The 13759-nt window shown below is 35.5% G+C and overlaps 1 protein-coding gene across 1 annotated transcript in view; it reads right to left on the bottom strand.

Annotated features, from left to right (window-relative positions):
• The window catches only part of RPS6KA3 (ribosomal protein S6 kinase A3), a 76594-nt gene continuing 62835 nt past the window's right edge, over nt 1-13759 (bottom strand). The window contains exons 17-22 of the mRNA XM_039377937.1: nt 10669-10827; nt 7365-7526; nt 7097-7173; nt 6195-6312; nt 5274-5414; nt 1-4112 (exon numbers count right to left, since the gene is read on the bottom strand). Of these exons, the coding sequence (XP_039233871.1) occupies nt 3990-4112; nt 5274-5414; nt 6195-6312; nt 7097-7173; nt 7365-7526; nt 10669-10827 (780 nt within the window). The 3' untranslated portion in view covers nt 1-3989. The remainder of the gene's footprint in view (nt 4113-5273; nt 5415-6194; nt 6313-7096; nt 7174-7364; nt 7527-10668; nt 10828-13759) is intronic.

Below are 13759 nucleotides of genomic sequence, written 5' to 3'. Positions count from 1 at the left end.
TTTTAAGATGTTTGAAAGTTTATTCATAGTAGAAATTTCAATTTCTTTTGAAGACTACAAAACCTGCCATTAGACAGGAGAACAAGCAATGATAACTTTCCAGAACTGTTTCTAGTTACATCTGGAACAGTTTTAATTACACATTAATAACATGATTGGAACATTTTCTATATCAGACTCTGAATAAAACAATCATTTAAAGTATTCAGTACATTTTTTTTTATTTTTTAAAACTAGCATTTCAGTTCTATGACAGCAGTGCCAAGCATCTAACAGATGCTATTGTAATGGTCTAGAATAAGGTACAATACCACTGCTTTCCTGGAACAGTACCTTAGACTCACTTACATGCCATGCTGAGAAAACTAGTATAAAGTATGATTGTATAGAATCGTAGAAAAATATTTTATCTGTGATTTTGTAATTTTTTAAAAACGGTTTAAGTAGACTCCCCCCCAAACTAGGTTGCAAAATAATTACATCCCTCATAAGTACACCTTCCCTTTGATTAGGTCAAGAGTATCAGATAAAGCTAATCATTTACATCATTTTCATAAGTGAAAATTCATCTATTAAAACCATTGCTGCTTACTAAGGGCCAGCACACTTCGAATCCTTTCCTTCCAATAATAGAAAAGCACAGCTTTAGTTGGTACACCACATTTACAAAAGCAAAAGACACACAAAAAAAATCCCAGACACGTAAATGTATTTTCTTATGGCCTTGTCTCTTTAGAAAAAAGTTTTAAATACTTCCTTGAAAAACTCCTTATAAGTTTCATTCAATGTTATAGTGATTATGAATACAGAACACTGCCCTTACTGGATATAGATGGCATTTAACGTGTATTGCAACTATACTCTTCCCTCCATTTGCTCATGCTCTCAAGCACAGTAAATTATAATTTCACACTTAAAAGAAATTAAAAAACCCCATGGCTGACATACAGAAATTCACCTGTGTCTGCAGTTCTCCTTTTTTTATCCTCTATGACTCTGCACCCTTGAGTCACTTGCTACGCCTTGCAGACCAAGCAGCAGCCCAGCAATGAATGTACACAGTGTATCATACACTCACATTCTAATAGAAAGGTGCTGGGACTCGAAGAACCATTATCTGGATTTCTCTATAGGTTCTAACAGCTGCAGCTAAAAAACCATAAAAATCAATGTGAAAGTTGTGAACATGGAACCAGGACATAAGGTACATAAAACAATGTCTAGCCTGTAAAATAGGCAGACCCTTTACACCTTGGTTTAGAAAGCAACTTAAAAATACCTAGACTTGAATACAGTCAAATTAGGGTGTGCTAAACCCCACTTGTTTTGCTACAATTTAAAATGTTCATTCTCTGCTGCTCTATACATGACATAATAGCAACATCTGCCAAGTCTAGACTAAATTAACAGCTCACTTGAGAATGGAGATACATAAAATGTAGGAGTTAACTTTGCTTCACTGTTTGGCTAATCATCAGTGAGCTTGAGGACAACAAAATACGGCTACAATAAAACTACTGGAAGTACTTTTAAATTATTTTAACAGGGATATTGCCAATAGTGAGGCAGCTTAACACTTCCTCTTTTTGGTCTGTTGTTTGCCAGGTATCTATAGATACACACTGAACAGAGGAGAAACTCCCTCTTGAACTATTCTTATTGACACACTGGCATGTATTGACATCCCTTTATTTCAAAAGTATCAGTTTTAAATCCTGTTTGTTGACTAGATATGTCAATCTTCTGATTAACACCTTTAAAAGCCACCAGAAAGTACAGTTTCCAGGCTTTGAGAAGCCCAACTTAAAATTGCTCACAGAGCTGAAAATACATTTTCTGAAAGGTAAGGTTTTACTAAATTCCTCTGGAACTGCTGACACTGTCAAAAAAAATTAAAATGGTCTTTTTCTGCCTCCAGTTAGAGATGTCTTTTGAAGAAAGGGTAGATGCACCTGTACAAAGCAAATGTCAATGCTAGAGCACCAAGTAAGGGAAAAATACAAATTGCTTGGAAGAGCTGTGTATTCAAATTTCTGAGAGCTACGCTAATTTAAGAGTCCTTGTTTATAAAACCAATTCCTTCCAAATTATATCATGGATTAAATATTTAGCAGATTTTTAAGGGCAATAATGGGATCGTTTTCAAGTTTAACAAAGCAAGGTTCCCCTAGGAGCTCAGAAATTCTGGCAGAAGAAACACTCCCATTCATTTAGAGCAAATCTGTGGTGTCATAAAGATTATTCTCCCTTTCAACAAACCTCTGATGATTTCAGGGAAACAAGCCAATTAATCATCATAAAAGAAATTTAATACAACTAAACCAAGAAAATACCTTCTTATGCAAAACACAAAATTGCACCTTTTAGTTTTTAAATTGCATTGTTCATGTAAGATGTTCACCCAGATCCATATTTTATTAAAGCTGAATTCCCAAAAGCTGTTTTCATATCTGAAAGGAGTTAATGCAGCATGTAATTTTGGTGGAGTGGAACACTCACTGAATTCAAACACATTCCAGTGCTCCTTCTCATGTGGGCAATTTGGTCTTTCAAGACCAGCCATCGAGATGCGCCTTTAATTACTTTAGACACCAAGAGGCCAAGGGTATTAAAAGTTTATATTGGTATTTAAAGTGAGTCTTTCATCCTCATTACAAACTTGCTTCCATCTGCAAACAAGTGAGAATGTTCACTCTGAACAGCTTTATCTTACCTGACTGGGACAATACTATTTTCATGCTAAATTAGAATTACCCTTTTCTGACCCAACAGATCTGTATGACTCGCCTCTCATTTTGCTTTTAATGTCAATTAAAATCAGCAGAAAAAAACCTGACAGAACATTAGATCCATCAGTTTTGCAACTGCAATGAGTGCAGTTTAAAACTACTTTTTACAGGCTTCTGCTTATTAGCGGACAATGTTTTGCTTTATCTTCAATGTTGTCTTTCTTCTATAATGCCAACATTCAATCACTGAACAAATCCTTTGCAGCTTAAACAAAAGTCATAGAATAGAGATAAAATATTAACAATGGATTATAAGAATAAACGATATAGAAATGTCCTCTATCAGAAAGTACTTAGCAGTGATTCCTGAGTCCAGAGATTAGACAGGAGAGACTAAAAGGGAGGGGAAGGGGAACAAAAGACAGAGCAAGTTATCTTTTCTCTGGGTTATATTACCTATTGTATATATATAGCATGGTGAGAAATCCACTGTCTGAATTTTGAGTACTATAAACAGTATCCTGATATTCATAACATGACGTGGTGTCAAAAACACAAAAATGCAGAAAAGACATAGGTGAGGAGAACTACTTATTAACAGTATTACATTCAATAGCTGTTTAACAGTCAGGCTTCTTTTAGAGCTGTCCAACAATACTGATTAATCCAGGTGAACTGTTTAATCAGACTTAATTGTCAAAATGATTAATAATATCTATCTAAGTAAAACAAGGCATGTATACATTAAAGAAAACAGCACAGAAATGTACTGCTTGTGAACTGTTTACAAAAACATACAAAATGTTGGATGGCACAAAGTATATAGTGCTAATATAAACAGATTGTTTAAGCTAAGTGCTTAACATAAACTGTCCATTTCTACCTGTAACAAAGAATAGTTTAGGGGACAAAAAAAATATTCCTTATAAAAATAATGCTATGTGGTGCAGAGTGCTTTATTCAGTGTATTTTTGACAGAGGTGGCATTTGTAATTCTTCTGGTTTATTCAGTCGCGAACATGATCATTTTCATTGTTTCCACTTGTCGCTCCGTTTGCGGCTCCAGTGAGATCAGTAACTTGCCATCAACAGTTTAAAGCGAGAGTAGATGAAAGCAGTAGCAGCAGCAGGAGCAGCAGCATTATAGGTACCAGCTGGGTCAGAGTGTGCTTGCAGGTATCTGTCAGATATGTGCTACCTGTCGCCATGATTTGTGCTATCATCTTATGCCATGGTACCAAGTGTCTGGTTGAGGTCATTTCACAGGGCTGTTGAGGTAATTTTTTTTATACCTCTCCTCTGAGCAAGAGTAGAACGGCCAACTGGCTCCAAAACTGGTGACTGATTACGATTCAAAGCAGAGTAAGTTGCTGCCATTGCACCCTGTTGGGTAGAGGGGAAAAACCAGTAAGAGTCTGTTGTGACTGACGCACACACCATAGACACACAGTGCTAAATGCCAGAGACTCTGAACAAGTTTTAACTTCCAGTCTATTTTCATCTACAAAACAGAAACACACTGCTGCTTTACTCCAGTACCAGCAGTGTTAGGAGTGAGTGGTTTTTTAGGGTAGTGAATGATTTTACATTGCTTAAAATGTCAAAACCAGAAGGTATAAGCTAGATTGCTAAATTAAGTTCTCTTTCTCTGCTGTGTGAGATATTTGGGAAATGAAATCCCATTAGTAGGCTGTCTCTGCTTATCACTTATATAACCATTTCAGTTACCATCAAAATATATAAAATCACCAACATTATTCAGAACATGAAGATTTATTTAAAAAAAAAGTTAGAAAGTTGCAAGCCATGGGAGCAGAACATCCCCCACATTCCACTTGTGGTTTTCGATGCTAGAAATTTCTAATAGCTGACTCAGAGACAGTGTTAATTATATTCTTCAGATCCCTTTTATGTTGCACAGGAGATTCTTGAATGTAGGACTGCAAACAGGGTGGAATACAGAGAAGTAGAATTCAATTATTTTTGATTTTCCTCTGCTTGTTCAAAGTGAAAAAATTTCAGGGTCAAAACCAGATCTTGTTTCAGACAGATTGCAGAATAGTATGATACCATTGTAATTAACACTGCCCTTTTGACTTCTCTTTAGCTTTTACTGTGAACACAAAGTATATTGTTTTGTTTTAGTTACTGACAATTAACGCTCCTCTGAAACTGTAAAATTAGCTAAACTATTTTTCAGCTCCCCTATACTCACCTGACAACATTTTTGACCATCAGATGAATGGTTTCTTTATGCTGGTTTCCTAACAGTTAAGCCTTCCAGTATAAGTAAGTCCAATAGATTTCAAACACAAGAAAATTAAAGTCTTTTTAAAATATTTTAGATTTACCCCCGTAAGTAGTTTCTCATTAAATCCTATTACATATTACAAGTTCATTTTAGGGCTTAGTGCAACAGTCAGTCACAACAACTTCTAAACAGTATTTAGAGGAAACACATGCTACCCTAACTTTAAAATCAAAACCACCCCCTTTTGTTTACACTATTTTTGGCTAAACAACAAGCTGAAAATATCTACTTACCTTCACTAAATGGGGAGCATCCTGCCTGTTCAGCTGGTATTGAGGCAACTGGTCACAGTGAACTATCCAGGGATGACTAAGAACTTGGGCTGCAGTCAATCTTTGATGAGGGTCAACATGAAGCATTTTTGAAACAAGGTCCTGTTTCAAAATATACATTCAAAATAATATATAAAGGGTCGATGCAAATAACAGTAAAACTTCAGCTTTAAAACAGATTAGAGTTCCAAACTGAAGATTTCAGAAGTATAAAAATATGCTCATAATGTCAGTTTAAAACAAATGAAAAATCACCCTGCAATGCTAACAGTACATCTTTTAATTATGTGACTTAATGGAAACTTGGTAACACAAAATGAAGGTATCCAATTAAATAAGGAAAACTTTAGCACTTTAAGCATCTACATAGAAGGGGCATAAAGGATATTGCACACTGAAGTTCATTTAGAGTCTATTTGGTGTATTTGATGTACTTCTCAGAAAAGTTGTCCAGTATTTTTAGTTTGTACAAATGCAGTAAAAAGAAAGTATAACACTTCAGTGGTCTTCATTATCATGATTTAGATTGTCTGTATGCTTTTTTAATGTCATGCTTCCACATGAAGCTTTAATAGTGCATTTCTCACCACAGATAACTGCGCATGGGTGTGAATACTGATAAAATACACTGTATTTCTAAGGTCAGCTGTTAACTACTGCAGTGTAAGGCACAGCTGTTTTTCCTCCTACATATGCAAGTGACGGTTCAAACATGAAAGGATCAAAAACAGGAGACAAAATTCCAGCCACATAAGGGATGAGATCAGTATTTTAAAATAACAAATGGGAGAAACCCAATCATATATAAAATATACATTATGAGCAACATGTTACATTGCTATCCATTCCTGATCCCCCAAAGGACAAAGGAGATATACTTGCCTTAGCTGTGTCTGAAACAGTATTCCAATAACCACCACTGAGAGAGAACTTTCCACTACCTATTCGGGCCAAAATCTCCTCTGGGGTGTCATCAGGACCATTTGCAAAAGGAGTGTAGCTATTTAACCAAACAATTTCAATGTTAATAAACTTCCATAACCCGGACCTCAATAGGTATTATAAATCTGATTGTAAGATTCAGTGAGTTCAGCATAATTACAGGCAACAGACAGTCAAACAGTTGTAAAAAGAAATTATTCTTAACACATTAAAATACATGGCACTGACTACAGATCTGTTCTTACTGCATGTATTCTCTATTGGGTCTGAAAAGCAGATTTTTCCACCAAAGTGGCTACCTTAATAAGCCAGCATAAAAAGATAAATCTAGTTGCTATTGCATCTGCCAAATATCTTTTGAACCTGTGGTACTATATTTTAATTTATTATTCATCATCTTTTCTACAATTCATTTCCATTGCATATAAAATGCTTTTCTATCACACATTATATCCTAACTGCATCACTTCAAACTATTCAGTGGCTCAATTTTACACACAATCAGGCTTTAATGCATTTCAATTTTATTTGCAACATATATTTTCTTCAACATATATGCTGCTTAATCTTCTAATCTTCACAAGACAATAGGATCTTGGTCCTAAATCACCTTTAAGCAGAAATTAAACACCTAAAATGGATGAGATGTTAGAAGCAAAGAATTTTTCACATCAGTCCCTCCAAATGTGGATTCTACTAAAGGCAAAGCATATTCTCAACCCTAAAGTGGAGATTAATCAGTGCTTTGATAGAAACATCTGCAACAGTGGACCTACATTTATTATTCTTTTTTTAATATTGGTTTGTTACTCTACAGCAAAGCAAACTAAAATTACCCTTACCCAGTGAGCATGGTATAAAGCAGAACACCAAGGCTCCATATGTCACATGCAGCATCATAACCTTGCCTCTTTAAAACCTGAGGGAGACAAATTTTTTTTCTGAGAAACCTGCTCAGAAATGCTTTGATTATGCCATAAAAATAGTAAGATTTCAAATTTTTAGTGTTTACAAAGTGATTCTGCTTGTTATGCAAGAACAAAAAAAATATCTAACTAGCAAAAATTCCATTAAGATAAATCAAGGCACATAAGCTATCCTGGTATTTACCTCTGGTGCAACAAAATTTGCTGTGTAACATGGTGTCATCAGAAGACCATTTTCCGCCCGCAGTTGTTTTGCAAAGCCAAAATCACAAATTCGAATTGATTCTGGATTACCGGATTCATCAACATAAAGAATATTGCTAGGCTTCAGGTCTCTGTGAACAACCTGAAAAAATAAAACAAACTGCTAAATACAATAAGCTAAACACATGAAAAACTTTCTATTATAATTAGCAATTCTGCTACTTAATTTCAAGTCTCCCATCAGTGATCAGTTTCCAGAGTTCCACCTTGTGCCATCACCTGCAGGGTTCTGATGCTTAGTGGTGTCTGGAATGCTACAATTCTAACTTGGAAACTCTTAACTACAAAACACCCTCCAAACATCCCACCCCCCCAATTTATTTGTAGAGAGAGTTCCAGATGTCTTGTTCTAATGTTTGAATCACAAAATTCCTTTTAAACGTGCACACTGTTAAGGCTCTTTAAATCAGACCCTTTGCCTACTAATGTCTTTTGGAGTTATGGGCGTCTGTAATGACCGGTTATATTTTCTTCACAAGACAAATTAGCCTAAAGCCTCCAGAGTCTGCTCTCTGTAAAGGAAAGGGTATACACAGCTCTAAAACAGTAGGGGGGATCTAAATGTCCTCCTTTTAATATTTCAATAGAACATGAAGGCCTCTATCTTCCTGATTGTCCTGTGTGTTTAATTAATAATAAACACAGCTTTTCATGGTTAAATCCGAACAGAAGAGACTGTGGTGAAATATTTAAAGAAGGTAATCACGTTGGAATGAGAAGATGCTCCCAAATTCCTGCAAGGAAGGGATGTGCAGAAAGCAGAAGTTCTACACACACCTCCAAGGCGAGCAGCGTTTCAGGAAAATAAATAATATAAGGCTAACAAGTAAAAGAGTGCAGAGGGTCTTGCACGTTGCAAAGCCATTTAACACACAGTCTATTTAGTAGAGACTTTTTCAGCCTGCAAATACTTTGCAATTCTCAGATTTAACAAAACAAATGCTTAAAATTATGGAAATAAGCACTCTGTAAGCTAAAATATACAAATGATATTAAAGAATTTGACTTGGAACAGTAGATGTCAAGGGGAACATCCTGGCTTTTAGATGTCAGTGTATGAGAGAATCTTATCCTGATAACCCTTTGTTTTTGGTGTTCAAATAGATGAGAAACCTTTTTCTCTAACTAATGAGTGAAACATCCTTTACTGCTCCAAGAGGCAGAAGAAAAAAAATAAAAATCACAGTTTTATTCTCATTGATGCTTCAAGGTTTTTTTTAAAAATAGATTCTAAAAGGGGTAGAAAGGAAAAAGTGGGCAATAGAAGCAGCACAGATCTGGGGATCTGGCAGTTTCTAGAATCAGTCTGCTTGAGTTTTATGCTTTGTTTGGAAGAAAAGGAAGCAATTGTCAAGTAGGGGGAAGAGTAACAGTCTAGTTCAAATACAAATGCTAATTCCCAAGCAATCAAAATATTTATGTCAAATAATAAATACCTTCCTGTATTAAGCTGTTTTCTCAAAGTTAAATTTTGAAAATATTTAGAAATATAATTTTTTAAAAAAATTATGTCAGATTGTTTAGGTTATTTTGATATTTTGTACAGAAATAAAATTTTATTTAGAGCAACAGAAGAGAGCAAAACAATGTGCAGGACCTTTCAGTTCTTTATTTCTTAGCATCATGTTTTTGACTAGCAGTCTCAATTATCTACCAGCATGCAAAATTTTGCTGCTCCAAGATGACATGGTACTTCTTGTTTATCCTTATGATGATGTCTATTGTGCCAATCTTTAATTGCTGTATGCTTTTAGAATGCTTTGGGTGAGAGATGGATGAAGAGGAAGATTTCATTCCTTACTTAGCTAGTTTTTCAGTTCAAAAGTACTATGAATGTCCATGAGCGAACTCCTTCTGGGAAGGGTTGTGGAGACTGAACACAGATTCAGAGTCTGTCAAACCAGATATTACATAATACCATATTCAAATGAGCTCCTCTGGTGTCCAAAGGAGTTACAACAGGAAAATCCACTGAAGACAGGAAGGACTCTTCCAGGCAAAAATTAGACTACTGAAGTGCTCACTGTTTACATACGTGGCCTTCTTTCACGTGGAGATGTACTTAACATAAGACCTGAAAACTTCCGAAAGCCAAAATTCCAAAGTGCAGGTGGTCTAATAGAAGTTAAAATGCCAATATTTACAGAGGTCTACAGTAAAGAAACAAAGGCTCCTAAAATCCCTTACTTGATGCAAGGACACTGGGCCTCTTTTGGCCCTATTTGGCAAGAACGAACCAAGTTATGATTTGCTATTCTGTTATCTGTATTTCCATAAAGAATGTATCAAGGTTTGTTCATAATTCCCAGGGATGCTGCTGGCCAAGGATTCTAGTCCTGGGCACACAGACTCAAATGAAACCACACAAATGAGTAAGTGATTCAGAAAGTTATGAATCATAGAATAAGATAACAGATAACTCTGACCATAACTTTTCTGGAATAACAGCTTCCAGAAATGTCAGTGTGTGCTGAATTGTTATTTGTTACTTAAAATAATTCGAGTACTACGTGTTTCAAAGCATCTTTCCTTGGGTAATAACATCACGTATGAGCAACCTGACTTTTCCTTGCACCCCTACTTTCTGCTTTTTCTCTATTCCCTTTTTCTTCTTTACTTAAAAATGCAACACAACTTGTCATTCTTGCCATGCAATTGTCACACTGGCCTTCTCTATATTTGAACTACTTCCTCTGTTTCCAGACTAATTTCCCAAAGTGTCAATTTTCTGTCTCCTAACAGTCTACTACAACTTCCTGACCCTATGGCACAGGAGTTACAAGTCATAAACAGTGTCCTTCAAAACCAAGAAGTCAAAGAAATTACAAGTGCGATAGGTGGAAAATAAATTTTCAGGGTCTATCACAGGATGAGATTGAAATTACATGAGGTCCTATGGGTAAGCAAAAGCACTGGTCCTAGCACTTCCTCCTGGACTTTCTTCCTCTCATATCCTCTCTGTTAGCCATTATCTGCATATTCCACAGAACTGCTGACAGACTACATGAAGAACAACAGAAACAGTTGCATCATCTCAGTTATCTGAACACATACACAGGTGATAAGGAATGTTTTGATTTCAACATGAATTCCTGCTGCAATGTAATGGTTTACAAAGAATTACTTAATTACTACACAGAAGAATGTACCAAGATATAACTTCATGCTTCTGAAAGAGAAGAATATTAACAACTATAAACATTTTGTCTGAGATGAAAACTTACCCCTTGTGCATGGAGATATTCCACTGTTTTTGTTATTGTGAACAGAACAGCACTGGCTTCTCGTTCGGAGAAAAATTTCTGCCTAAGAATTTTATCCAGCAGCTCTCCTCCTTTCATCAGTTCTGTTACTACATATACATATTTTCCATCATCATACACCTGCAAAAAGTACATAAACATGTAAACTTCAAAATGTTTATTCTCTGCTGTCTTCCTGTGAAACACTCAGAGATAGTGAAGGTGTGTCCACAAGCTGTTTTCTTCAATTATTTGCCCCATATTTCTCAACCCACACACTATCCAAACATGGCTCATCTTCAGAAATGAACAGAAAACCTCCTACAAAAAGGCAGTACAGTAATGAAATAACATAAAAATACTGGCATGTAAGTGCTTAAAGACAAAAAAAGGATGATTAACATATAGTTTTCCCCCAACAGTTTTACTAGAAGAAAATTAAACTAGACATGAGAGAAATTAAGTAGTAGAAAATGGAAGCGAGTCTAATTAAGGCAAAACCAGAGCCAATTCTAGCAGCAATTATTGCACCAAATTACAAATATGAACAGAGATCATTTCAACTGAACAGTGAGTCAGAAAAAAAATAGAAAAAATAAATGGAAGTTTACCTCAAATAGCCTCCATGAACACTGAAGTGAATCCATACAAAGCACATAAAACCTATATCGAAGTCTAAAATTTATAAAATATGCATATTTTAGCCCTTACTTCTAGTTCTGGAAAATGGCTTAATTTTTGCATGGCTTTTATCTTCCAGGAAAGCAGTGGTTGGGAATTATTTATATTCTCACCAGGGGGCGCTACAGACTGAGCGATACCAAAACACGTTTTAAGGCATATACTTGAGCATTTCATTTCCCTTGCACTTCCACAGAACGGTGGACCTTAAAGATCCTTTTGTTCCAATCTCCCTGCCATGGGCAGGGATACCTTTCACTACACCAGGTTGCTCAAAGCCCCATCCAACCTGGCCTTGGCTCAGCTCAAACCACCCATCCAGAAGTGGTTCCTGCTTTGGTGAAAACTTTTACAGGCTCTGTTCCCTATTATCATTTCAACCTATCTTTTTATGGTGATGCTACAATTATTTTCTTCAGTAAAACATTTGAAATTAGAACTAATTTAAGTAGAAACAATTATCCAAGTTGTAGTAAAATAAATTTGGGAATAGATATCAGCTAAATAACAGAAAAGAGGAAAAAAAGTTTTCATCTCAACCTGGGAAATATATGCTACTAAAGTTCTAAGCTTCAAAATTGTTGTGCTCTTAACTATACTAAAAGGATTTATTTTCTCACCAAATTAAAAAAAAAGAGGAAGAATGTTAAAGAAATAATTCTGCAGGTTTTACAAGCTTATGATCTTAAGGAGAGGAAGACACAATGAGTTTCTGTGTTATCATGTAACAGAAATTTTCCCCCATGAAATATAAATGACTGATCATCTGAATGTGTTTGTAGTAAGACTTTAAACATTACACAGTATTGAAAAGCAGAATTATCTAATTCTAGGTACTAAACTGGATATTTTTTAATAGGCATGCTTTCTGTAATCCTAGTATAACATAAGGAAATAAGCTTATTTCATTTGACAGACAGAGCAGACACACCTCAGTACTGCAGAAGGCATTCAAGCAAAATTTGCATTTGGTTACTATTTTATCTGCTAGTCCTGTTTGCCTGCCAAAAAAAGCCCACAAATAACTCACCCCAAACAAACCATTCCCCTCGCCCCCATGCCTCTAATGGTATTATCAACCTAGTTGTTTGCACTGAATAAATACTGTTGAAATTTTCTTCACAGTCAGGTGCACAGTATTATGCTAAGATCATAAATGTGACCCTACTTTTTAAATTAACTCTGGGCACAAGCCAAAGATCAGTTGGTATGTCTTCTCTACCAGGCAAGGTGGAAGAAACTACAGTGAGAAACAAATGTGGGCACATAAAATTTAATGGAAAAAGAAAACAAGGTTCTTGCAAAGTGAAGTAAGATTTTACATACATATAGTGAGGGGGTTTTTTAACTCATAAATAAGCATTTGGACAGGGAGACTGGATATTGTTTCAAGTTTCTAAAATGCTTTGGAAAAGATTCTTCAAGCGATGCTTTAAATAACTCAAAACAGTACAAAAGTTCTGCTACAGCACAGTAACTAATACATTAAAATACATACATATAATGGTCTGGCACAGGAAGTTTCTAGGTAATGTTTTGTTGGAAGCTGTGTGCTTCCTCTGTTCTTACACTGTTTCCCTAGGCATCCACTAATGGCCTCTGTCAGAGGCAGGATATTGGATAAGAAGGACATCTGAGTTAGCACAATATAGCTTCTTCTTTTGTTTATATACTGTGTAACTGAAAAAGACCACTGATAACAATCAGAAGGAAAACCCCCAGAGGACTATGCACTGCAGAAATAATTTGGGCTTTTGAATATCCATTGTTTCAATTCAAACACCTTCAGAATTAAATAACAGAAAAAGGCTGAACAAGAATTAAAATTTCCATCTTAAGCTAAATTCAAGTATTACTGCATTTCTTCTTGAAATAGAAGGAAAGAAAGAAACTATTTCTTGCAGGATAATTATTTCCACAGACAGGCACTTAAATGCTGAAATGTTTTATTTTGCTATTTCAGATTAGAAGCATTTAAGTTTTGATGTGGAACTGAATGAAAAACTGAGCAAATCAACAATGAGTTTTATTTTTATAATAGGACATGGTGCTCGAGTTTGAGACCTGAAGGAAAAACACTCCTTATTGTCCTCTCTGAAAGTTGCAATAGCACACCACTGTATTGTGGGATATGCAAGCAATCTGCCCCATGGACCTACAGATTTAGGACAATGAAAACTTAATGTTAAATTCTTACAATATTGGATATTATACAAGTTTCTATTATATATGAATCCTATACCTCTTTCCTTACACTGGACATCCATGATGTCTGCTTGGGGAACTGATCTAAAGCTGAAGTGAGTGAGAATTACAGCCTGCTGTCTGTCTTTCTCTATGGGCTTAAGGCTTTTTTTTTTTTTTTAGTCTCCTATTTGTGTATTGCTGTTGC

Source organism: Pipra filicauda, unplaced genomic scaffold (assembly GCF_003945595.2).
Source record: "Pipra filicauda isolate LSUMZ 115617 unplaced genomic scaffold, ASM394559v2 scaffold12_size5214236_pilon, whole genome shotgun sequence".
Taxonomy (NCBI): domain Eukaryota; kingdom Metazoa; phylum Chordata; class Aves; order Passeriformes; family Pipridae; genus Pipra; species Pipra filicauda.
This window is presented reverse-complemented; position numbering and strand designations above follow the sequence as displayed.